The sequence below is a fragment of the Lepus europaeus genome, chromosome 14 (assembly GCF_033115175.1).
Source record: "Lepus europaeus isolate LE1 chromosome 14, mLepTim1.pri, whole genome shotgun sequence".
In the NCBI taxonomy this organism is placed as follows: domain Eukaryota; kingdom Metazoa; phylum Chordata; class Mammalia; order Lagomorpha; family Leporidae; genus Lepus; species Lepus europaeus.
The window spans coordinates 36,699,573-36,724,606 of NC_084840.1; the positions used below are offsets into that span (position 1 = coordinate 36,699,573).

At 39.0% G+C, this 25,034-nt stretch overlaps 1 protein-coding gene across 4 annotated transcripts; it reads left to right on the top strand.

Moving 5' to 3' along the window:
• Window positions 1-24,453, top strand: BROX (BRO1 domain and CAAX motif containing). 4 transcript variants are annotated; one of them, XM_062210392.1, is made up of 14 exons: window positions 1-364; window positions 670-809; window positions 3,063-3,179; window positions 8,493-8,599; window positions 8,923-9,019; window positions 11,385-11,480; window positions 12,443-12,515; window positions 13,858-13,963; window positions 14,615-14,704; window positions 16,908-16,993; window positions 17,909-17,990; window positions 18,299-18,449; window positions 20,193-20,352; window positions 22,218-24,453. In XM_062210392.1, exons 2-14 carry the CDS (start codon window positions 739-741, stop codon window positions 22,302-22,304), a joined length of 1,323 nt encoding a protein of 440 aa, XP_062066376.1. In that variant the 5' UTR covers window positions 1-364; window positions 670-738; the 3' UTR covers window positions 22,305-24,453. The 4 variants fall into 4 exon arrangements, with proteins under 4 accessions (XP_062066376.1, XP_062066377.1, XP_062066378.1 ...); XM_062210393.1 differs by lacking the exon at window positions 670-809; XM_062210391.1 differs by lacking the exons at window positions 1-364; window positions 670-809 and adding an exon at window positions 2,737-2,782.
• Window positions 24,454-25,034: the final 581 nt, after the last annotated feature.

The following is a 25,034-nucleotide window of genomic DNA, read 5'->3' on the forward strand; positions in this document are numbered from 1 at the left end:
TTCCACCGCGGGCCGCCATCGCTATTGCGGCGTCTTGCCTCGGCTCCGGCCGCGTGGCCGACTGTGCCCTTCCTCTGTGAGCTAGGGCTCGCAGCCCACGAGGGAAGACCGGGGAGCAGAAGTTAGGAGGGGCTGGTGGGCCGAGCGTTCTGAGGGGGGCGGCAGCTCCCGCCCCCGAGTGGCGCGCGCGGCCGCCTCGGTAGCTGTCATGGCCGCCAGGCCACGTGACTCTGGCCGGGCGCCGGCCTGTCTTCCTGTCTAGTGCAGTGGTCTCGGTTCACCGACTCCCTCCTTTTCTCGCTTGTGGACCACGATACTGCTTTTCTTTCCTCAGAAGCACTGCTGACAGACTCTGAAAAAGCCAGTAAGTATGTCCGAAGAAGGGTGTTTGCCTGTCCCTGTTTCCCCAGAGCCCCAGGCTGAGGGTCACCCCCTGTGACACCTATCTCCATAGATCTCTGGATGGTGGTCTTTAGAAGTCTAACGCCTTGAAACAAACGAAAGAAAATAAGGTTGACCCGGTGGTCAGGGGTATTAACAGCTAGATTCTCCGAACCTCCCTGCCCAGAACCTCCAGTGGCAGCTGGAGCTCTTATATGGTAGTCTAACTAGGAGTTAGAGCCCTCGTCGGTCCGCCTGTCCCGGGTTGATAGTATCGGCTTTCCACAGAAATGCCTATTCGCAAAGAGGGGAGCGCGGGGTGTTGGCGCATGCGCATGTCGCCGCCCGGCCTCTTGTATGGGACGGGCTGCGGAGGAAGAGACTGGTAAACAGGAAGTGGACCTAGGGAGCCCGGGAGCTACCCCCAGGTATGTTCCTGCAGGACCGGGAGCCTCGGGAGTGGGGATCGCTGTTGGAAATTTGAGTCGTCTTGGTGTAGGCGGGTTAGTGGTTGCTCTGAAGGCACCCAGGAGCCTGCCGGGGGCGGGAGGCGTCGTTCCGCGCCAGCGTCGGAATTCCCGAGAAAGCTAGGGGTGCGGCCGGAGGAAGAGGGCACCTGCAGCGGGGCCCGGGAGTACTGGCCGTAGCCCCTTCCTTCCTGAAGTGTGGATGCGCAGACCTGGATGTGGAAGGCCCCCTGAAAGGAGTATTTGTAGAAAATTTGACAGCATTAGGCGCAGCATGTGCCAGTGTCTGGAGCTCGGTTGATGTGCGTGCGGATGCCTCAGTTGGGCTTTGTATGGGAGCTGTTAGGTGGTGTGTTCTAAAGGACTCGCTGAGCGTTTTAAGTCGCAAATGCACCTGCTCGAGTTTTCATTGAGTTCTGTCCATTAAATATCTGGTCTTTGCACAAACCGGTTGTCATTAATGAGTACATACAAGGGAGCTGCTGCACGCCGTTATTTAATACGCTCTGTAGTACAAGTATTTTTCAATGAGAAAAACCTGTTGGCCCTGTGTAAGCCCTTCAAATTACCCCGTTATGTCCCATCGTCATCTGTAGGACATCTATAAAGACTTGAGCAGTAAATATACCACTTCTGGTAACTTTGAAGTAAATGAAAACTCGGCGCCTAATGGGTTAAGTGAACCTTACCAGAATTTCTTCTCTATTATTTCCTGGAATCTAGTTGCCATATTTGAGCCTTTGGCTGGACTTTCCTGTATTGTCTGCACTGCCTACCCAAGGGTGTTTTTTGGCAAGAGTCATACAGTACTTGTGTTTTTAAAAGAATCTAAAAAGTGTGGTACTGATTTTTAAGTTGTCATTTCACTAAAGTAGTTTTTCAAATTTTTTGTTTTTATGTTAGAAGTTTGTAGTGTTGTTTATTATAAAAATACTGATTATTAGCTGTCTTGTGGAAAATACTGTCATTGTGGGACACACATTATAACCAATCCATTGGCACCAGCCAATGTGGGAAATACAGTCAACTTAAAACCTTTTTATTTCTAGTAGCCTCAGCATTGTAGATGAGAGTCACCATTTGAACCTGTTTTGGAAATTACATTCGTATGGTCCTGTGTACTCCACTTGAAGCCGTTGGCCATCTAGTACTTGGCTATTAAAAAGTGTAATCTGGGAGCCGGCGCCGCGGCTCACTAGGCTAATCCTCCGCCTTGCGGCGCCGGCACACCGGGTTCTAGTCCCGGTCGGGGCACCGATCCTGTCCTGGTTGCCCCTCTTCCAGGCCAGCTCTCTGCTGTGGCCCGGGAGTGCAGTGGAGGATGGCCCAAGTCCTTGGGCCCTGCACCTGCATGGGAGACCAGGAGAAGCACCTGGCTCCTGCCATCGGATCAGCGCGGTGCGCCGGCCGCAGCGCGCCTACCACGGCGGCCATTGGAGGGTGAACCAACGGCAAAAGGAAGACCTTTCTCTCTGTCTCTCTCTCACTATCCACTCTGCCTGTCAAAAAAAAAATAATAAATAAAAATTTAAAAAGTGTAATCTGGGGACCTACTACATCAGCTTTTCAGGCTCTGCTTTAGACTGTTGAATTACAACCTGCACTTAACAGGCCTCCGCCCAGTGATTTTTATCAACGTTAAAGTTTAAACTTTACTGGTCTAGAGTATACTTTTACTTGCATATTTGTTTTTTATTTTTAATAGAGATTGTACTATTTATGGGGCACCATTTGTTATTTCAATACATGTATGCATTATGTAGCGTCCAAATCAGGATAAACATTCATATCTACCCATTTACCTATTTTTTTATAATGAAAACATTCAAATTCTGTCTTCTAGCTTTTTTTCTTTTTAGAAAAGTACACAGTACATTATTATTCTCTGTACTTCCCCTACTGTGCAATAGAACACCAGAACTTCTTACTCCTAGGTAACTAATGCTGTTGTTTATTTAACATTGAAGTTACTATAGGTAGAATTCTAAATGCTATATTTTTATAGACCTGATCTAAACATAGATTACCATAGATATACAGTTAATTACAACAAGATTGACTTGTGACGATAAAGCATCTTAGTTACATATGGGTGTAATGCTTTGTATACAAGATATATGATTCTGTAGTAAAATTTTGTTTGTTGATACCATTTACATTGTTCAATATTTTGTCTTTAATTTACATATATATATATATTTTTTTTGTTTGTAGAAGATATCTGGGAAAAATGACACATTGGTTTCATAGGAACCCGTTAAAAGCCACAGCTCCTGTCTCTTTTAACTACTATGGTGTAATCACTGGCCCTCCTGCTTCAAAAATTTGCAAGTAAGTTTCAGTCAATCTCAGCCAGTATTGATTGTACCACATCTGGGTACAAGGTACTTTATAGGTTCTCTGAACTACCCAAAAGTGTGTAATGCTCTCCCTATCCTTAGATTCCTTATAATTTAAATGTTAGAAAAAGTGGAGTCATGGGTTATTGAACCTTTGGTAATCATCTAGGCCAACATCTTCAATTTTAGATGAGCAGACAAGTCCCAGAGAGGCTAAAGCAATCATAAAAAAAAAAGAGTTAAGCTGTCTATTATGAGTAAATGCAATGGACTTCAGAAGTAATATTTACACATTGTAAATTAACCATATAGTAAATTCATTGAGATCAGAGTGGAAGAGATCCCTGTAAGTTAGAATGAACTTCAAAGTTTGCATACTGGATATCGGACTTGAGGCAGTACTTAATTAAATGGCTTAGGTCCCATATGGTTTGGCAAACTACATCCCACAGATCTAACCCACTGTTGTTTTTTGTTTTATTTGAAAGGCAGAGGCACAGAGACAGAGATCTCCCATCCACAGGTTCACTGCACAAACGCCTGCAACAGCCAGGGCTGGGCCAGGCTGAAGCCAGGATTCCGAAACTCAATCTGGGTCTGCCTTGTCGGTGGCAGGAACCCAACTACTGGAGCCATCACTTGCTGCTTCCTACTGTGCACATTAGCAGGAAGTTGGAATCAGAAGCAGAGCTGGGACTTGAACCCAGACACTCCAGTATGGGATGCTGACATGACAAAGAACACCAAATGCCCACCCCCACGACTTGTTTTATAAATGAGATTTTATTGGAACACAGGCAGCCCCATGTTTATTTATATATGGCTGCCTGTGGTTACTTTGCAATGGCAGAGTTGAGTAGTCCACAAAGCCTAAAATATTTACTGTCCTGCCCTTTATAGATATAGATGGTAAGAGGGGAAAGAAGAAAATCATTTTTATTGGGAAAATCTTTGTTCTAAGGATAGTGAATAGGGCAGTTTACCTGAAACAAAAGATGAAAGAGCTATTTCAGAGGAGGAATCAACTGACCTTACCAACAGATTTGCTCCAGGACATTGGAAAGGATTTGGTATATGTGTATAGAAAATATTCGGACATTGGTGGTAGCAGTACAGGGAAGTCAGGAGAGTTGCTGCTTTTGTGGGAAGAAGTGGCTAAAGCAAAAGATAAGAAATTTGGTTTATTGTTCTAGACCACTGGTGAGCAAACTTTTTTCCAAAGAGCAAAATAATAAATATTTGTAGACTTTGTGGGCCATATACATCACTTAATAATCTTTGTTCACCCTTAAAATTTTTTTTTTAAAGATTTATTTGTTTGAGAGGCAGAGAGAGAGAGAGGTGTCTTCCATTCACTGCTTCATTCCCCAGATGGCCACAATGACTAGAGCTGTACTGATCCGAAGCCAGGAGCCAGGAGCTTCTTCCAGATCTCCCACGAGGGTGCAGGGACCCAAGGACTTGGGCCATCTTCCACTGCTTTCCCAGGCCATAGCAGAGAGCTGTATCAGAAGTGGAGCAACTGGAACCAGAATTTGAACCGGCGCCCATATAGGATGCGGGCACTGCAGGCAGCAGCTTTACCCACTACGCCACAGCGCCAGCCTCTCTTACACCTCTTTAAAAGATGTGAAACCCATTCTCAGTGTAGGATCCCAGGCATTGGTCCCAGCTTAGCTGTTTTATCCATAGTAATAGACAGGTTCCTTAACTTCTTTGGACCTAATTTGTAATTTGTAAAGTGAACAACTTAAATTAGGCATTTCCAAGGTGTATTTTTTCCAAATGCTATAATTTTAAGATGGATACAAGTTTATACAAATTGGGTGGTAAGGTTATAGCCAAGCACCTACATTTAAGTAACTAGGAAACTTTTGAGTCTAGAGGATTCAAATTTCTTCCTGTTCCCTGTCAAGGGAATCACCCCTTGACAACCCTTAGATAAGTACCTCAAGCAGTGACAGATTGATTGGTAGCCTATCCTATTTTCAGTCAGTTGTGTGTAAATGTTGATATTTACTTTCTTGGAATAAGCCTCCTTGGAAGTTAGTAGCAGGGGCTGGTGCTGTGGCATAGCGGGTGGGGCTGCCACCTGTGGTGCCGGTGTCCCATGTGGGTGCCGATTTGGGTCCCGGCTGCTCCACTTCCTATCCAGCTCTCTGCTGTGGCCTGGGAAAGCAGTGGAGGATGGCCCTTGGGCCCCTGCACCCGTGTGGGGCACCCAGAGGGGGCTCCTGGCTCCTGGCTTCAGATCGGTGCAGCTCCAGCTGTTGCAGCCTGGTGGGGAGTAACCGGTGGATGGAGGACCTCTCTCTCTCTGCCTCTCCTCTCTCTATGTAACTCTTTTGGGTAAGATAGATAAATCTTTTAAAAAAAGAAATTAGTAGCAGTGAATAGCCTATATGTAGACCATTCAAGGTTAAGTGTCTGTCCTCTTCTAAATGTTGCTGCTATACTACAGCGCTTCTAAATCTCCAAATATTTAAAAGCTAGTAGAGGTGTGCATCACTTAATGACAAAGATATATTCAAATAAATTTGACATTGGGAGATTTGATCATTGTGCAAACATCATAGAGTGTATTTAGACAAATAGTATAGCTTTTTTTTAATTAATTGAAAAGTGACAGAGCTTTCACCTGCTGGTTTACTCACTAAATGCTGGTAACAACCAGCCTACTCCCCAAATGCTGATAATAGCTGGGGCTGGGCCAGGCCAAACCCCATCCGGGTCTGCCACATGGATGGCAGGGACCTAAGTACTTGAGCCATCTTCTGCTGCTTTCCCAGGCATGACAGCAGGGAGCTGGTTGGAAATGGAGCAGCCAGAACTCAAATTGGTGCTCTGATATGGGATGCTAGTATTGCAGGCAGCTTAACCTGCTGTGCCATAATACCCACCACAACAATATAGCCCTCTGTACACTGCTATATATTTACAGTCTTCTGGGATCACCATCATAGTATGTGGTCTGTCATTGATTGAAACATTGAGTATCTGCCTTAACCTACCCGCCTCCTAAATTCTGAGTATGTAGTTGCTACTCTGTGCTTATAATTTACATTCAGTATTTCTTTAGTCACATTTACCCATTTCAGGTGTCTTCAATCTCTGACCATTTAGTGTGCTCTCCAGACCCCTCACTAAGCTCATTGCCTTCTGGAATATGGAGCTAAAGTAGAACCTTGTTAGACCTGGTGTAGACCTAAGAATGACGTAGCTTAAATTATACCAGTAGTTCTCAAAAATGTGCAGAAAGCCAAAGAACATGTTTGGAGGTGAGAATAAGAAAGGGATGTAGGAAAAAATACAGAAGAAACTGTTAGAGGAGCACTTGGAAAATTTAGTGTTAATGGATTCCAGGGAAAAAAGGATTTCAAGAAGGAAAAAGGAGATCCACAGTGTTGATTGCTACAGAGGAGTAAAGATGAAACCTGGGCCAGTGCTGTGGTGTAGTAGGTTAAGCCTTCACCTCAGGCACGGGCATCCTATATTAGTGTGGGTTCGGGTCCCTGCTGCTCCACTTTCAATCCAGCTCTCTGCTAAGGTCCCTGGGAAAGCAGTGGAAGGTGGCCCAAATGCTTGCGCCCCTGCACCCACGTGGGAGACCAGGAAGAAGCTCCTGCTTCCTGCTTTCAGATCAGCCGAGCTCTGGCCATTGGGGCCATTTGGCAAGTGAACCAGTGGATGGAAGACTTCTTTCTCTAACTCTCCCACTGTCTGTAACTCTGCCTGTGAAATAAATAAATAAATATTAAAAACAACTGACTACATGTTTTTATATTTTTTATATATTCTTTATGTGTATGTTGAGTTACAGAATGTAATTTCATTTTTAAAATGACTTCATACCTAATATATATTTTACTATATACAATATAAAATGGTGCCAGCATTGTGGCATAGCAGGTAAAGCCACTGCCTGCGATGTAGGCATCCCATATAGGCATCAGTTCAAATCCCAGCTGTTCTACTTCTGATCCAACTCTCTGCTTATGCACCTGGGAAGACAGCGGAGGATGGCCCAAATCCTTGAGCCTTTGCACCCACATGGGAGACCTAGAAGAAGCTTCAGGTTCCTGGCTTCCACCTGGACCTGCCCTAGCTATTGGCAGCCATTTGGGGAGTGAGCCATAGGATGGAAGATTTCTATCTCTCCCTCTCTGTCATAACTCTTTCAAGTAAATATATAAATCTTAAAAAAAATTTTAAAATATATAATAAGGGGCCAGTGCTGTGGAGTAGAAGGTTAAACCTCCTCCTGCAGTGCCAGCATTCAATATGGGCTCCAGTTCAAGTCCTGGCTGCTTCAGTTCCAATCCAGCTCCCTGCTAATGCACCTAGGAAAGCAGCACGAGATGGCCCAAGTGCTTGGGTCCCCGCACCCACGTGGGAGACCCAAATGAAGCTCCTGGCTTCAGCCTGGCCATTGTGGCCATTTGGGGAGTGAACCAGTGGATGGAAGATCTTTCTCTGTATTTCTGTGTTTCAAATAAACCTTTAAAATATACATATAATAAATAAAATATATTTTGACATTTTGTTTAATGTCATTCAGAATTTTAAGTAGATAGTAAAATTAAATATGTTAGTTTCCATTGTTCAAAGCACTTTTATTGTGAACTGGTTAAATTTAATCATAATTCCTCTCCCCACCTTAAATGCATGCAGTTTGATTTTTTTAAATTAAAACTTGCTGTGCATTTTTTTTTTTTTTTTTTGACAGGCAGAGTGGACAGTGAGAGAGAAAGAGACAGAGAAAGGTCTTCCTTTGCCATTGGTTCACCCTCCAATGGCTGCCACAGCCAGCGCGCTGATCCGAAGGCAGGAGCCAGGTGCTTCTCCTGGTCTCCCATGGGGTACAGGGCCCAAGCACTTGGGCCATCCTCCACTGCCTTCCCAGGCCACAGCAGAGAGCTGGCCTGGAAGAGGGGCAACCGGGACAGAATCCGGTGCCCAAACCAGGGCTAGAACCCAGTGTGCCGGCGCCGCAGGCAGAGGATTAACCTATTGAGCCGCGGCGCCTGCCAAACTTGCTGTGCATTTTTATTACATAATTATATCCATGATTTGTCCCTTTAATTGGACTGGGTTTATTTCAGTACAACTTTTAAAATAATTGTAATTAGAAATTTCATTTACTTTTAGACCTAATTGAATTCATTCCTGTAAATTTGGTAATTCCTTAGAGAAGGTAGGGGTGAGGGGATGTGTGATATTGGAGAGCTTTTACTTTGAAACATATGAAGCATTTTTACATTGCTTCTTTGTAATATGGCTTATTTAACTCTTTCTCTCTCTTAAGTGACTTGAGATCATCCAGAGCAAGACTCCTTGAACTGTTCACTGATTTGAGCTGTAATCCAGAAATGATGAAGAATGCAGCAGATTTGTATTTTTCACTTTTACAAGGTTAGTTATGAAATTCTGTCCTTTTTTAAAAACAAAACTATACAGAAATTCACTTATAATTTTTAGACTTCTCAAGTGTGAATAGTTTAGTCTTCCAGGCTATATTGTTTGGTTTGCTTGAGTTTCAGAAACGTGAGAATATATTGGTGGTGTGTGCTCTTTCTGACGGTTTGGAAGTTAGATGTACATGTATGTCTTGTTAACTCAGGAGAAGAAAGACAGCTGCAAGTTTCATCCAGACCTGAAGAAGTAAATGTCTGGAATTTCTGAATATAACACTTGATATTTCTTCTAAATCCGGATTATCTTGTATCCTTTTAAAGGTTTCATAAATTCATTGGATGAGTCTACTCAAGAAAGCAAGTTACGATATATACAAAATTTCAAGTGGACTGATACATTACAAGGACAGGTTCCCAGGTAAGCAGTGCTGACATAACACTAAATTGAAGCTAGTTTTCCTAACAATGTAGCTACTGGATAACTCATTGCCTCTGCATTTGAAGAAGAAATGTGTAGGTCTGGTCAGCATTTTTTTTCTTCTCAGGAAATCAATTAAAAACATTTAACTTAAATCCTAATACATACCATTAAGTAAAAATAGAATCTGTTTCTCCCAGACCAAATTGGTTTTTGAGGTAATCAGTACAGATGTTAGCTAGAATTGAACAGCCTTGACTTGAATAACAAGAAGAATGGTTTGGGAATTGAGAACCCAAACACGGCTTTCAGTCTTTGCCTGAATTCAAGCTCAGTAGAATTTTATTTTTTCTCTTGCTTTCTTTTTTCTAATGGGATATTTCAGATGTGTTTAGTTAGTCCTGTCTTTCTCTTCAACACTATACTCTTTTGTTTCCCAGTATTTATTTTATCTCTTACTTCTTGTCACTGTCTTCACTTTTTTAAAAACTTGAAAGCCTTTTCATTACTTAGTGGAAATTATAACAGAAAACAGATCATAGTGGGGCTCATTGTTTTGGGTAAGATTTCACTTATTTTTTTTAAAAGGCAGAGTTACAGAGAGAGAAAGAGGGGTCTTTGATTCGCTGGTTTACTCCCCAAATGGCCGCAGTGGCTGGAACTGGGCTGATCAGGTGCCAGGAGCCTCTGATGTTTCCCCAACACAGGTGCAGGGCCCAAGCACTTCGGCCGTCTTCCACTGCTTTCCCAGGCCATAAGCAGAGAGCTAGATCAGAGGAGGAGCAGCCAGAACATGAACCGGCACCCACTAGCACTGTCCATGGGGCTAATTTTTTAAGTACTTTTAAAACACCACTGAGTTGTTAAAATACCCTTATACCTTTCTCAGTTTGCTTTGAAATTATTGTTTTATTAAAAACAGAATGAAAGGGTGTGAAGATTGTTGAAAGAGCATGATAAGGGGTTGCATGGCAATGGCAAGGCTATAGATGTTGGATTCATACAAATCCAGATGTAGTCCCAGGTTTCCAGTGAGTTAACATCCACTTCTTCGATTGTATATAGGTATTCACAGATATAGGACTTTGTGAAGAACTAAATAAGGAAATTTAAGTATATAATATAATAGGAATATAGGAAGATGTTCATTAAGTGTTAGTTTCCTGTCTTCCTTGGGAATATTATATGTGGAATTTATAAATTAGGTAGGAAGAGCAGACTTTGAGTCCTTTCTGAATTTTAATATTCTAGAATATTAAGATATTTCTAAAACCTCATTTTGGGGGCTGGCATTCTGGCATAGCAGGTAAACCCACTGCCTGTGACAGTGGCTTCCCATACAGGTGCCAGTTCCTGTCCTAGCTGCTTCACTTCAATCCAGCTTCCTACTAATGTGCTTGGAAAAGCAGTGGAAGATGGCCCAATTGTTTGAGCCCCTGCCACCCACATTGGAGAATGGGAAGAAGCTCCTGTCTTCAGGCTTGCCCAGCCCTGGCCATCACACCCTGTAGGGAATGAACAAGCGCTTGAAAGATTTCTCTCTCTCTCTCTCTCTCTTTCTCTCTAACTCAGACTTTCAAAATAAATAAATATTTAAAAGACAAGCCCTAATTCTCTGTTTTTCCTTATGCAACCCCTTGTTTTTCATCCAAAGTTAAGGAATATTTTCTAAAATTTATTTATTTAAAGAATCCAACCTCAAGACTTTGACAAATTTTAAAATGTTTTGAGTTACTGGGGCTGGCACTGTGGTGTAGCAGATAAAGCCGCAGCCTGCAGTGCTGGCATCCCATATGGGCACCGGTTCAAGTCCCAGCTGCTCCACTTCCAATCCAACTCTTTGCTATGGCCTGGGAAAGCAGTAGAAGATGGCCCAAGTCCTTGGGCCCCTGCACCCACATGAGAGACCCCTCACCCCCTCTCTGCTTCTCCTTCTCTCTCTGTGTAACTCTGGCTTTCAAATAAATAAATATTTTTTAAATGTTTTGAGTTACATAAATTTGGCAATTTTTTCCACCATTCCAAGTTTTTTCTTTTTTTTAAGATTTATTTTATTTATTTGAAAGACAAAATGGCAGAGAGAGGTAGAGGCAGAGAGAGAGAGGTCTTCCATCTGCTGGTTCACTCCCTAGATGGCTGCAATGGCCAGAGCTGCACCCATCAGGAGCCAGGAGTACTGGGTCTCCCTCTATGTCTCTCCTTCTCTACCTCTCAAATAAATAAAATCTTTGAAATATATATATATATATATATATATATATATATATATATAGTTCTTTGTCATTTTGACTTAAATGTTCAGTAGGCTTCATGTAGCAATGTCTGTATAATTGATAGAACTTGACAATTGTACTTTTAATTCCAGTGCTCAGCAGGATGCTGTTTTTGAATTAATCTCCATGGGATTTAATGTAGCTTTATGGTACACCAAGTATGCTTCAAGACTGGCTGGGAAAGAAAAGTAAGTTAAGGGGGAAGAGTTACATGTATGTATGTTACTTTTCAAATATATAGCGCTTCATCATTAAAATGTGTAGGCTGTTGACTAAAACATACTTCAGAGAAGTGAGAAATTGCCCCATAATGTTAATAATTTAAGTACTAGAATTATGGAACCTGGTGTTAAGGGTGGGATAGGGGTTAACCTTATCATATGAAAGGTTTTTCTATGTAAGATTGCAAACCATGAAACCATAAGGGATAAGACTGAATATTTGACTACATAGAAGTACCATAAACAAAGTTAAAAAGAAGGACAAGACTGGTGAAAAACATTGCAGTATATATGATAAATTGCTTTTAAAGTGTATATTCCTATACATCAACAAAAGCTACTAAATCAGTTGGAAAAATATAATAAAGAACAACAAACAGGCAATCAGAAATACAGAAAGTTTTTAAGTATGTGAAAAAATGTTTTCAAGGATTGGAGAATTATAAGATTAAGATGTCATTTTTATAATACTTCTGGTATATTCAGAAGTTGGAAATTATTCTATATGTGGAAATAATATGCAACCATTTAAAAATAAAATGGAATTGTATGTGCTGATATAAAACTATTGCTAAAGTAAGCTGGTTAAAGCAGGGTTGGAAATGTGAGGTGGTTACCATTGTGTATGTGTTTTTAAAGTGTCTATATATTAAATATATAATATTTTGTGCTTGTTTATGTACATAGCATGTCTGGAAGTACAAAAAAAGCACTTTTGTCCAGAGTTTACCTCTAGGCAGGGCCTTTTTTCATTCGTAACGTCTTCAATATTTTTCATGTACACTTGTGGCTTTTTAAGTGTCAGATTTTTTAAAAGGAAGAGAAACAGTGGTGAAAACACAATTGACTAATTTGGTTTTATGATAAAATATTAGTCGTTTTAACACCAGAAACAAGTTTGATCTTCTAATATGACCACTGTCTTTAAGCATAACAGAGGATGAAGCAAAAGATGTCCATCGAAGCTTAAAAATTGCAGCTGGGATTTTTAAACATTTGAAGGTAAAAAAGGAAAAAAAGAAAAAGTTTATACTTATGTGTGCTTGTGTATTCCTAATGCTTTAATTTTTTACTCAAATGTTTTATTATATGAAAAGAACTGACAGAGTTGTCCCTTGATGTCCACAGGGGATTGATTGCAGGATCATGCCACCAAGATACCAAAAAACTTGGATGCTCAAGCCCTTTATATAAAATGGCACAGAATTATCATATAATGTGTGCACATCCTCCCTCCTGTATACTTTAAATCATCTCTAGATTCCTCATAGTCAGTACAGTATAAATGCCATGTAGATAATTGTTCTATGTATAGGAATAGTGACAAGGGAAAAAGCCAGCACGTGTTCACATAGGCAGTTTTTCCTTCACATGGTCTCATCCTTGGTTGGTTGAATTGGTGGATTTGGAACCCTCCAATATGAAGGGCCAACTCTGTGTTTTCCTTAGGTTAACTGCTTTATTGAGGAGCACAGCCAAATACTGAATATTAAGTGTCTCCATTTTGGTCTTAAAATTCTCAGTGACTTTTATAATTAGAAATTGCAAGTTGTAATACACTGCTTTTTTTTTGTTTGTTTGTCTCCTGAAAAGATAGGAAGAAAAAACAAAGCAGAAAAATTGATGGCTGTTACCATTTTCTTGTTGTTCCTGCAGCAGTTGCCAGGAGCAGTTATGATTTCACAAAACTCACCTTGTGATTGTGTTCTCTGCATTGCAGTGAAAGTGCAAGGGGGACAGTCCAGTGCATTCTGATTATATTAAATGCCCAAGATGCGCTGGGAATCAGGAAAAAGGATAATGTGTCTTCCAGCCAGATTCTCTCCTGCTCCCGTTCTGATTAAACCACTATTTGCTGAAGCCCTCCTGGAGACCAGTGTTGGAGATTTTCCATGATAAAATACGAGCAACCTGTGCTTTCACAGGGATTGAGAAACTGTGGTCTTGGGTTAGGTGAAAAATTATAGTATATTTTCTTCTTTATATGAAGATAAAAAATGTTCTTTGTATCTTTAATTATTGTGAATGGACAATTCAGGGTGTCATGTAAAAGGGAATTTACAATCTGAGTAAAACAGTTAATAAAATGAAATTGCAACTTGTGGGTCAAGCAATGATTTATAATCCAAGCTTTGTTTTTGGGTTTCTTGTTAGTATGAATGCTGAGTTTTAGTACACAGGAGTTTGTATCCTCTGTAAGATTACCATTGCTCCTTTTTGTACTTTTTTTGTTTTACTCTAAATTTCTGGTAAGTCTTCACATTGAATGTATCAGAACTTCTATTTTTTTCATCTCTAACAACTGGGTAAAAATAAGATGTGGCTTCTTTATTTTCTCTCTCAGGAAAGTCACATCCCAAAACTTATCACACCTGCAGAAAAGGGAAGGGATTTGGAGGCTCGACTCATAGACGCTTATGTTATCCAGTGTCAGGCTGAAGCTCAAGAAGGTATCCTAAATACTGGAAGGCTTTCTTTTTTGAAAAAGTCAACATTGGCATTTAGTTATTTGAAAAATCGGATTTAGCTGGAATTGACTTTCAGGTTTTGAGAAATTTATAGTGAGGAGTAATTTTATCTTTAGTGTTTGCCTTTATTCTCAAGAGGAAAAGGCCTTACAGCTTAGTGGCTATTTGAGAACATTTTTATTTCATATCACTTCTGACAGCATAAAATTCTGTAACTCATCTTTTACCCATTACCATGCTTATTTTTTTACCTCTCTCACTGTTTGATTTAGCTTGCCTTGAAATCCTCTTTCAGTGGCAGAAATTGATAAGAATTGTGTGATAATACAATTGTAGACTTTTGCTTTTCTTTATTGGAAGCTCCAGTTCTCTGAAAATATTTTTCCTATTGTATCATGGTGCTTTGTAGTAGTAATGCTCTGTGATTGGCTGGTAATTTGTGGTAGCACATCCAGCAAGCTCAGTGTTTTCTGTTTGTTCATGTTTGCATTTTCTGTTACTTTTCATGTTAAAACTTTTAACAAACTGTCTGAAAATCCCAAAAGTACTATCAGCTTATATTTTGCTTTTATAATTACATGTAGGATACATGGAAGTGAATGTGTGGGTTCACTTTGTTGCTTTTGGTTACAGTAACAATTGCTCGAGCAATTGAACTAAAACATGCACCTGGACTAATTGCTGCACTAGCATATGAAACAGCCAATTTCTATCAAAAAGCTGGTAAGTTTATAATTCTGTTATACTTTCAGGTTTTTTTCCATTTCTGATATATGTATTTGGAAATTTAAAATTTAAGCCTCTCTTACTACATGCAGAATTCATGGTTGTTGAAAATGGGTTTGCCTCAGGTATACTTTCAGTTTTTAAGTTTGCAGATTTACCTGATTGTAGAGAATAGAGAATAAGCAAAAATCCTTAGATTGTTTTCATTATTTGAAAAAATGATGTTTCCATTATTTTATTTATCTTTCTGGGAAAAAAAAGTTAAGCTGGTCACAATTAATATGCCGCATAACTTCTAATGGAGAGTCAGTACCATACTTTTTAACCAGGCATATCAAATAGTTAAAAAACTTGTTTGTTTTTAAATTTTTTTTGGAGGGGTGGAAGATACTATAAGTAATTATAATAACCTTATAGTTAATATCCTTAGACAGTAAACAAATCCAGAGAATTACCATGTTACAGTTACAGGCTAATCTGTAACTGAACTACTAGCAGGTGGGAGGTTGGGACTAGAACTCTGGTCCTCTAATTAGCCTGTTGTTATTTTCATTCATTTATTTAGAAAACATGAATGTTTCTGTTTATGAGATCATTACTGTTTTAGTTGCTGAGTAGAAAAGTAGAATGGGTTCACAGTATAGGGAAAGAGGCCAATGTGCAATCACATTATTTTGTCATGAAATAAACAGCCTGGGTGTGCAAAAGATAAAGGTTGACAAAGATTGTGTTTTTTGTTTTTCTATAGAAAACTTTTATTTTAAAAATATAAGTTTGAAAAGTACAACTTTTGGAAGGTTGTGTTTTAGCCTTATTTTGATTAGCAGTAGAAGTTTTAAGTTTCTTAAGAAGTTTTTGCAGAAATGGGGAATTTTTTTCTGCCAAAGGCCATTTGAATATTTATAACATCATTTGCAGGCCATATAAAGTTATCAGTTTAAAAATTAGCCTGCTATAGATTCATTGAGTTTCTAAGTCCCACCTGCAGTTGCCTTGGCAGGGCCCAGACCAAATGATTTTGCGGCCTTCATATGGCCCATGGGCTGGACATTCCCCAACCCTACAAGTTCAACATGTGGAAGTAGAACATTTTACAGCATATAGAGAGATAGAAGACAACTTAATGTGTCCTGGGGCCTTCACACCATTGCTATTAACTGAAACTCATGAGTGACAGGAAAAGAGATGGGGAAAGTGCAAGTATGAGATCAGGAATTGATTTATGAGTCTGAGAAGTTTGGCTTTTGTTCTGTAGATTTCTGGGATCCATTAAAAATATAAAACAAGTCTGATGAAGTTTGAGTTTAAGAACCATCCTTATGATTATAGTATTAGCTGTGGGCTAACCACATGAAGGAGTAATAAATAAGGCTGCCTTTACTTTGCACTTAGAAAAATTCTTGGGAGGCCATGTTGTGGTACAGTGGGTTCAGCTGCAAGTTGTGATCAGCAACAGCATCCTATATCCAAACACCATTTCGAGTTCCAGCTGCTTCACTCCTGATCCAGAGTTCTGCTGGGAAGGCAGCAAAATATAGCCCAAGCAAGTGCTTAAGCTATCCAGGTGGGAGACAGGATGGAGTTCCTGACTCCCGGCTTTGGCCTGGCTCTGACTTGGCTGTTGGGGCCTTTTGGTTAATGAATTAGCATATGGCAGATCTCTTGGTCTCTCCTTGTTGCTCTGCCTTTCAAATAAATAGATAAATAAATCTTTTTTTTAACATAAGAATTGTTATAAAAATAGCAGGAATTGAAAAGGTGTTTGGCCGTAGGATACCTGAGTGTGTGTGTATTTTACACAAGATTCAGGGAGGAGGGAGGGGGTATATGAGATATGAGCATCCTCCATGTTTCTGACTTGAATGACTAGGTTGCTTATTGTGTTGTTGTATGATGTGAATTTTTTTTAAGTAGGTAATGTTATAAACAGCATTTACCTTAAAGTTGTGTTCACATTATTTTTTATCATTGTCTTTAATTTATAGTTACATTAACCAACAAATCAAAGAGATGTCATTGTATTTGATCTTATTATATAGCTTAAAATGCAGTTTGGAAAAATAAATCACTTCAGATAATGAAGTGGATTTTTTTTTTTTACTGTGTAAATGCTTGAGTAATAGTATCAGAACATACTAACTAAAAGGCTTCTAGTGAATCAGGGTGAAATTATATTTTGCTTTTTAAAATGTAACTTTAGATCATACTTTATCCAGTTTGGAGCCTGCATACTCTGCTAAATGGAGAAAATATCTTCACTTGAAAATGTGTTTCTACACAGCTTATGTGAGTATTTATAGCCAAAAAAGCAATGCAGATAAATGGCTGTCTTTCCAGCCCCTTGAGTGCCAGGTCTCTCATCTCACCAGACTCTGCATTAGCATTTTACAAAGAATGGACAGCTCTTAGTAAGAGTTTGGTGATAGTGCAGCCATTGTGAACTAAAGTGGGTGGAAAGAGATAATGTAGAATTGTAGAACTGAATTATAGCAATGGAATTACTGTTTGCTTCAGAACCCACTTTGAGGCTGCATACTTAATGAGAATTCTCTCAGTTGTTTCATCTTGTAAGCTGAGAAGGATACTTCTCAAGATAATCTTGATACGCACCACACAGTGTATCATCCTGAACATTTTGGAAGTCGCTTACCAGTCTGTTATTGCTCATCAAGCTTAATTGTTTTGCTGATTAGAATATCATGGGAGAGAACCAAAAACCTTTTTGAGTCCTAAGTAGATATTTTTATTTCTTACCATTTGTTTCCAACCATATTCTGTAAACCCTTGCACCAAAGTAGATATTTAAAGAATAACTTTCAATTAAAAAAAAAAAAAAAAGAATAACTTTCAAGCTGATACATTTCTCTGGAAACCTCTTCAATCCTTAACCTCAGAAGCCTCCCTCTCTCTCCCTCTGTGCTAGCACAATAATTTCCTTCTTGATCTGCTGTCCTGGTTCAGTTTTTGTTTTTAAATTTCAGCAAGTAACTTGGGCACTCAGGACATGGTTTGAAGGCTATTTGGATACAAGTCGATACTATTCCACCTTGGGTGTCAAGAGAGATGGGGGAAAGCTTATTCAAGTAGAGATACAGGATTGTGTTGCTATTTCAAGCAATGGATAAAGGAGTTTATTTATAAAGCAATACTGTTGGAAAGCATATGAGAAGAGAATGAATACAAAATTATTTCTTTTATCAGGCTTACTGTTATCATGGCCAGACATTGTTGGCTAGTGATAAATGTGGTGAAGCAATCAGGTCTCTCCAAGAAGCAGAAAAATGTAAGTAATCCTGCCAGAAAGTTAACACATTTTTTTAAAAACAAATGGCTCATCATCAGGCACTGACTAAGGGGATTTTGGCTGGGTGCGTGATAGGGGATGGGAATCGGTAGGTAACTGGAGGAAAGAATAGTGTCAGAAACCTGGAACCTAGAGAAAATACCTTCCTCTGGCAGTATTTTTACTGGTGTTGCTATTAATGCCAGGTGAAGAATGGTATGTCTTACCATCTCTGATGTAAAGCTTTTTAAATATAAATAAGCATGCTTAATTATACTCAAACAACTTTATATCCCTTTCTTATGTAGTTTATGCAAAGGCAGAAGCACTATGCAAAGAATATGGAGAAACAAAAGGACCTGGACCAACAGTCAAACCATCAGGACACTTGTTCTTCAGGAAACTTGGAAACCTTGTGAAGAATACACTAGAAAAATGTCAGAGAGAAAATGGGTTTATGTGAGTTCAACCTGATACTATTTTAGTAATATTAGTATTATATACTTAAAATATTAGTATTTTAGTAGTATTGCATTTTTTTTAACTTTTATTTAATGCATATAAATTTCCAAAGTACAGCTTATTGATTACAATGGCTCCCCCCCCCCATAACTTCCCTCCCATCGCAACCCTCCCCTTTCCCGCTCCCTCTCCCCTTCCATTTACATCAAGATTCATTTTCAATTCTCTTTAGATACAGAAGATCAGTTTAGTATATATTAAGTAAAGATTTCAACAGTTTGAACCCACACAGAAACACAAAGTGAAAAATATTGTTTGAGTACTAGTTATAGCGTTAAATCACAGTGTACAGCACATTAAGGACAGAGATCCTACATGAGGAGTAAGTGCACAGTGACTCCTGTTGTTGACTTAGCAAATTGACACTCTTGTTTATGGCATCAGTAATCACCCTAGGCTCTTATCATGAGTTGCCAAAGCTATGGAAGCCTTTTGAGTTCACCGACTCTTATCATATTTAGACAAGGTCATAGTCAAAGTGGAAGTTCTCTCCTCTTTTCAGAGAAAGGCACCTCCTTCTTTGATGACCTGTTCTTTCTACTGGGATCTCACTCATGGAGATCTTTTTTTTTGACAGAGTGTCTTGGCTTTCCATGCCTGTAATACTCTCATGGGCTTTTCAGCCGGATCCAAATGCCTTAAGGGCTGATTCTGAGGCCAGAGTGCTGTTTAGGACACCTGCCATTCTATGAGTCTGCTGTGTATACCGCTTCCCGTGTTGGATCATTCTCTCCCTTTTTTGTTCTATCGCTTAGTATTTTCAGATACTAGTCTTGTTTATGTGATCCCTTTGATTCTTAATCTTATCATTATTATTTTTTATTTTATTTAATGAACATAAATTTCCAAAGTACAGCTTATGGATTACAATAGCTCCCGCCCCCCCCCCCATAACTTCCCTCCCACCAGTATTGCAGTTTGTTAGTCTATTCTCCAAGGTTTATTGTTAAATTGAATTTCAGTTTAGCATTAGTTTTCTATTTAAATTGGTAGTAAAGTTCAGTTGTCTAGGGCCTAGCTTTTAGTCTACTTACAATTATATAAGTGGATTTTAAAGTTTAGACATGAAGTCTTAACATACAACTCTTGTCATTAGGACACCCTCATACTATCCTGTTTTTCTACCAATTTTGTTTCCTTGCCATTCTTTCTGGTTATGAAATAATGTATTTTCTTCTGTCCTTTTGCATATTCTTCCTGCTCTGGTTTCAGCTACATAGCAGGAACATGAGGTTTTGCATTTCTCCCCAGTCCTTTGAGGCATTTTCCCTGATTAAGTCAGTTCACACTGTAGGTCACCACCTGTATAGGTTGGTGACTCAATCTTGCTGCAACTTTTTTCTCTTTCATTCTTCCTCTCTTATTCTGTGCTTTTTCATTGCTCAGACATGCCTGGTTCACTTTTAATTGCTTCCTTTGGAGAGAGTCACTGCACCCTTAGATCAGGGCTAACCGCCCATTTCGTGGTGACATTCTGCATCCTTCATAGCTTCAGTTGGCTTGCATTGTGACTGAGAAGTTTCTTAACTTTCTCATCTATTCATCTGTGGGCTATAAAAGGCAGAGAAATCTCTCATTCATCATTAAATTGCCGTTGTCTCCAAAGGACCTTGAACATACTAAGCACTCAAATAGTTACTGAACAAAAGAATGAATTGCTGTTTAAATTGCCTTTTGCAGTTACTTTCAGAAAATTCCAGCCGAAGCTCCACAACTGGAACTCAAAGCAAATTATGGTCTTGTAGAGCCTGTACCTTTTGAATTTCCTCCTGCAAGTACTCAGTGGACACCAGAAACATTGGCTGCCTTTGATCTCACCAAGAGACCCAAGGATGACAGTGTATGAAATTGAACTTTTTCCTTCCATTCACAAAAGTTTAAAAAGAATTCAGAAAGGTGCAGTTGGATAAGAGGAATGACTTCCAATGTTCTGTTGCACAGGAGGGTAACTATGGTTGATAACATTTACTTGTAAATTTCAAGATAGTACAAAGGATTTTGAATGTACCCAACAACAAAGAAATAATTAATGTTTGAGATGATGGATATCCAAATTACCTTACACTGATGAGTATACATTGTGTACATGTGTTGAAACTCATTTTTAAAGAGAATTCATACTTTCTGATAGTTTTCTCTATTTTGATATTTTAGGAAAATATATTTGCCTAATGTTAAATTACCTAGTTATAGTGCTTGATGTGATCTGTTATAGAATATTCTCAAAGATAAGATCTCTGGGCCTTAATAAATGTCTTTTTTTTTATTTATTTATTTGAAAAGCAGAGTTAGTTAAGGAGAGGCAGAGGCAGAGAGAGAAAGAGAGAGGTCTTCCATCTGCTGGTTCACTCCTCAATTGGCTGCAAAGGCCAGAGTTGTGCCAGTCCAAAGCCAGGAGCCAGGAGCTTCTTCCAGGTCTCCCACACAGGTACAGGGGACCAAGGACTTGGGCCATCTTCTACTGCTTTCCCAGGCCATAGCAGAGAGCTGGATCAGAAGTGGAGCAGCTGGGACTTGAACTGGTGCCCATATGGGATGCCAGGACTGCAGGCAGCGGCTGTACCTGCTATGCCACTTCCCTGGCCCCCAGTATCTTCTTCTTATTTACAAAATCAACTGATGTTGTGTTCAACACATTATCTTCCCTTGCTACAGTTTGACAATGCCTCCTTTAAGAAGAGTGTAGGGAATTATTCATGTTTATATTGCATAGGAGAAAAGATCATGTTTATATTGCTATAACAGTACTCTGTTTCCAGTTTAGCATATTGTAGGTTATTTAAAGATTTGACTTAATTTCAACCTTTCATGAAATTTTCCAGGGATAAAATGAGTGTTTTCTTTTTTTCCACTTAAATCTAAGTCCCTCTTGGTGTTCTTAACCAAGAGGTAGGTTAAGTGGTAATTTTTGGCTCAAACTACTAAAATAGGGGCCAGCGCCGTGGCTCACTTGGTTAATCCTCCACCTGCATCCCATATGAGCACTGGGTTCTAGTCCCGGTTGCTCCTCTTCCAGTCCAGCTCTCTGCTGTGGCCCAGAAGGGCAGTGGAGGATGGCCCGAATGCTTGGACCCCAGCACCTGCGTGGGAGACCAGGAGGAGGCGCCTGGCTCCTGGTTTCGGATCAGCGCAGCGCCGGCCGTGGCAGCCATTTGGGGAGTGAACCAACGGAAGGAAGACCTTTCTGTCTCTTCTCTGTCTATAACTCTACCTGTCGAATTAAAAAAAAAAAAAAACAAAACAAACTACTGAAGTAACTGTGTATCTGTTACAAAAGGGATAAGAATGTTTTGCAGCCATAGCTCCTTTCTTAACATTGCAGTGAAGCCATGAATTCTTAAAATAACTATTGTTACATCCTTTGCAGCCTCTAAAATAGTACCCTGAGAGCCTGATAGCCTCCTAGGTTGCATCTGAACTTCAGGCTTCTGCATGCATCGGTTTGTCACTCACTTTATCCCTCTTCAGAAAGAGCACAGAGTTAGAACAGTAGCTTGATTTTTGCCTGCCAGTCTTTTTTCATCTTTATTGAAATGTTGTCTTTACATTATGTATTAAACTAACATGTAGCTTCTGCAGTAGCTTTGTTAACCCCAGTGTTTTGTCATCTAGTATGGCATCTTTTAAAAGTCTGAAGTGGAAAAGAGCTCGTGTTTATTTCCCGATCTTAGTGTGTGTACTTACACTATTTTTCTTCCTACCTAGGCCAAACCCAAACCAGAAGAAGATGTGAAACCCGTGAAAGAACCAGATATCAAACCTCAAAAAGACACTGGTTGCTACCTATCCTAACATACTTCTGAAATAAGATGTGCACTTAAAATTTACTGCTTGTGGATAAGATAAACCATGGACCTTCAGTTCATTTTCCTTAAAATGATTTCTCTGAAACTTTAGAATACTACATTCAGAGGGAACCTGGCTCCAGTTTATTTGTTCTTGGTTTTGAATACAGTGGAGACACCTCCATGCTTTGTTTCCAGACTCCTTTTTAATCAGGACAACGCTTGAAAGATTTTATTGTGCCTCTAACGGGTGTATTTGGGGGTTAGGTCTTTTTTTGAACTCTGGATAATAATAATTTCAGATTAATATATTATAGGTGTAAATCATGTAGCTTTCACTTTCAGGTATATTTTCACAAAAAGAGTTTATGTTCCTCCTTATTTGATACCTGAAGAATGACGGGAATTAGTTTTTAACAAAGACAGGGTTTTTTTTTCCCCTCACCATTGTATTAGTTTGAATACAGACCTGATATGGTCTGCGTCATTTATCTTTTCTGGTAGAAAAACAGTGACTTAAAGATCAGAACACTTTCCTACCAAATCCCTTAAATAGATTAGAATCTATAATTTACTTGAAAATCAGTGTTTATAGGTATGTTGAGTCTTTTAAGAATGTATCTATTCTTATAGCCCTATGTTTCATTCTGTTTCAGTAACCCTAAGTTGATTTTTACAAGTACGTTTTCTAATGGGTTTTTTACTTAGAGAAAGAACTTTGTTAACAGCTGTTAATGTTTCTTATGGAAGACAAGACAGTACAAATAGAAAATGTTTTTTGAAGTAAAATTTTGTGTGATGTAAAGAAGAAACTTTAATTACGTGAGGTAGGTTGTCCTGAATTATACTGGTAGCTCTTTACTTCTGTGGTAAAGAAGTTACAGTAAAATGCCTTTGTTGCCTGATTCAGTGTACATTGTTTTTTATGGTTTTCTAATACATGTGTCCTGTCAGGATTGTATTGCATTAGGCCAAAGGCCATAGCAAAAACTTAGAGAACAAACTTAAATACAGTATAATCTGAATCATAGATTGTAATCTTGGGAACAGATAGGTTAGCATGTGCACAGACTTGGAAAATAGTGGAGGCATAATACTGTAACAAAAGTCACACATCTGTAAGTTTATCTTTTGATTATTCTCCTGGCATGTTAGCCAATTTTCCTATTGTAATGGACAGATCAGTCCACTTAATAGAAATAATAGTAGTGTGTATGGAAAACTTGCTGTTTGCCAGGCACTGTGCTAAGCAGTTACACAGATAAACCATTAATTCCACAGAACAGCCCTGTGAGGAATGAACAAAATCTGCATAAAGTGCTAATGTAGTAGTACACGTTTCATTGCAAAGAATGGCTAGAATATGCCCAAGTCAATATTGTGATCAGATGAGTGATTACTTAAATCCTGTATTGTAGTTTACACTGCTTAGAGACACTCCTTAGGAAACGCTACACAGAATCAGTGTGGGGTTTTGTTTTTTTTTTTAATACACAGAATTGCTAATTTGTGCTTACAGTATGATATTTAATATTTGAAACCACAGTTTCCAGAGTAAGTGGAGTAATAACAAATAGGCATTTAGTTTTATTTTGTTGTCTATGGAAAAAAATAATTTATTAAACTTCCCCATATCTTGTGTGATCCTCATTACAGAGTCCATCGTCATCTTTGCTGTTTAGCCATTTACTGACAAAATCCTACGTAGCACTGCACAGCTCTTTTCTTTCTACCTATAGGACTTGTTTATCTTAGGTAATAGAGCCTATTAACCTAGTTACTAAATTTTCACATTGACATTTTTGTGTTACTCTATTACCATACATGAAATGGAAACATGTATTATGCCCAGTGCTTTTGTAGAACTCAGTACTGCTTTAAATCAGTAATTAAACATTCTATTGGCTCAGCAAAGGTGATACTCTGTGACTAAAGTACCCCATCCCATCATATTTAATGCTTTCTGACATGACATTGAGAATTTGGGGAAATTACCAAATTCAGAGTTGTGTGAAAATTAGAGAGATGTAACTATTTGTGTTAACTGCATTTGGTACCAAGCAGTGACAGCTAACATATTACTTCTGCTAAAGGTGTTATTTGTATAATGAGTTATCTTTTTTATTTATGAAAATAAAAGTAATTTTACTTAGAAATGTGTTGGGTTTTTTTTGTTTTTTGATAAATATTTTTAATTTACTAAGCCAGTAACAGTTAAAATAATACAGAATCATAATTCTTTAGACTGTTTTCAAATGATACATATTTGCATCCATTGTTTTATGCTTTATGAGTTCATTAAATATTTATTCTTGACCTGTTCAGTTTCTATTTGTGTACATCAGTACCTCTCACCTCTTAGTTGCAAGGTAGAATTTGATTGGCTTGTCAGTGTCCGGTGCAGTGTTACCCATGTGATGCATTGTTTCTGTACCATGGTCAGCTGAGCTGGAGCGCTTATTCACTTTTGCTGTACAGTATAAAACTGTACTTTGCAAACTTGAGGTAAATTTTATTCAGAAATAGTTTCTTATTTCCCAGAATAATTGTGCTTCAGAAAGTTCTGCCTTTCTTACCTTTTTTGACATGAATGTAAGAAATTTGCAGTATCACTTTGGTCACCATAACGTTGTATCTGTATACTGTTTTTCTTGACATTGAAGTAATTTAAGATTTTATTTTAAATCATTTAGTATTATAAATGTTAAGGAATTAAAATAACCTGAAAGGTGAGTTT

Excerpts from the sequence above, each read along its gene's own strand:
- BROX (XM_062210392.1), top strand. The coding sequence starts at position 739 with ATGGGACGGGCTGCGGAGGAAGAGACTGGTAAACAGGAAGTGGACCTA. Across the intron at positions 9,020-11,384 it reads TTACAAGGACAGGTTCCCAG|TGCTCAGCAGGATGCTGTTT; the intron begins GTAAGCAGTGCT and ends TTTTAATTCCAG. Across the intron at positions 14,705-16,907 it reads CAATTTCTATCAAAAAGCTG|ATCATACTTTATCCAGTTTG; the intron begins GTAAGTTTATAA and ends ATGTAACTTTAG.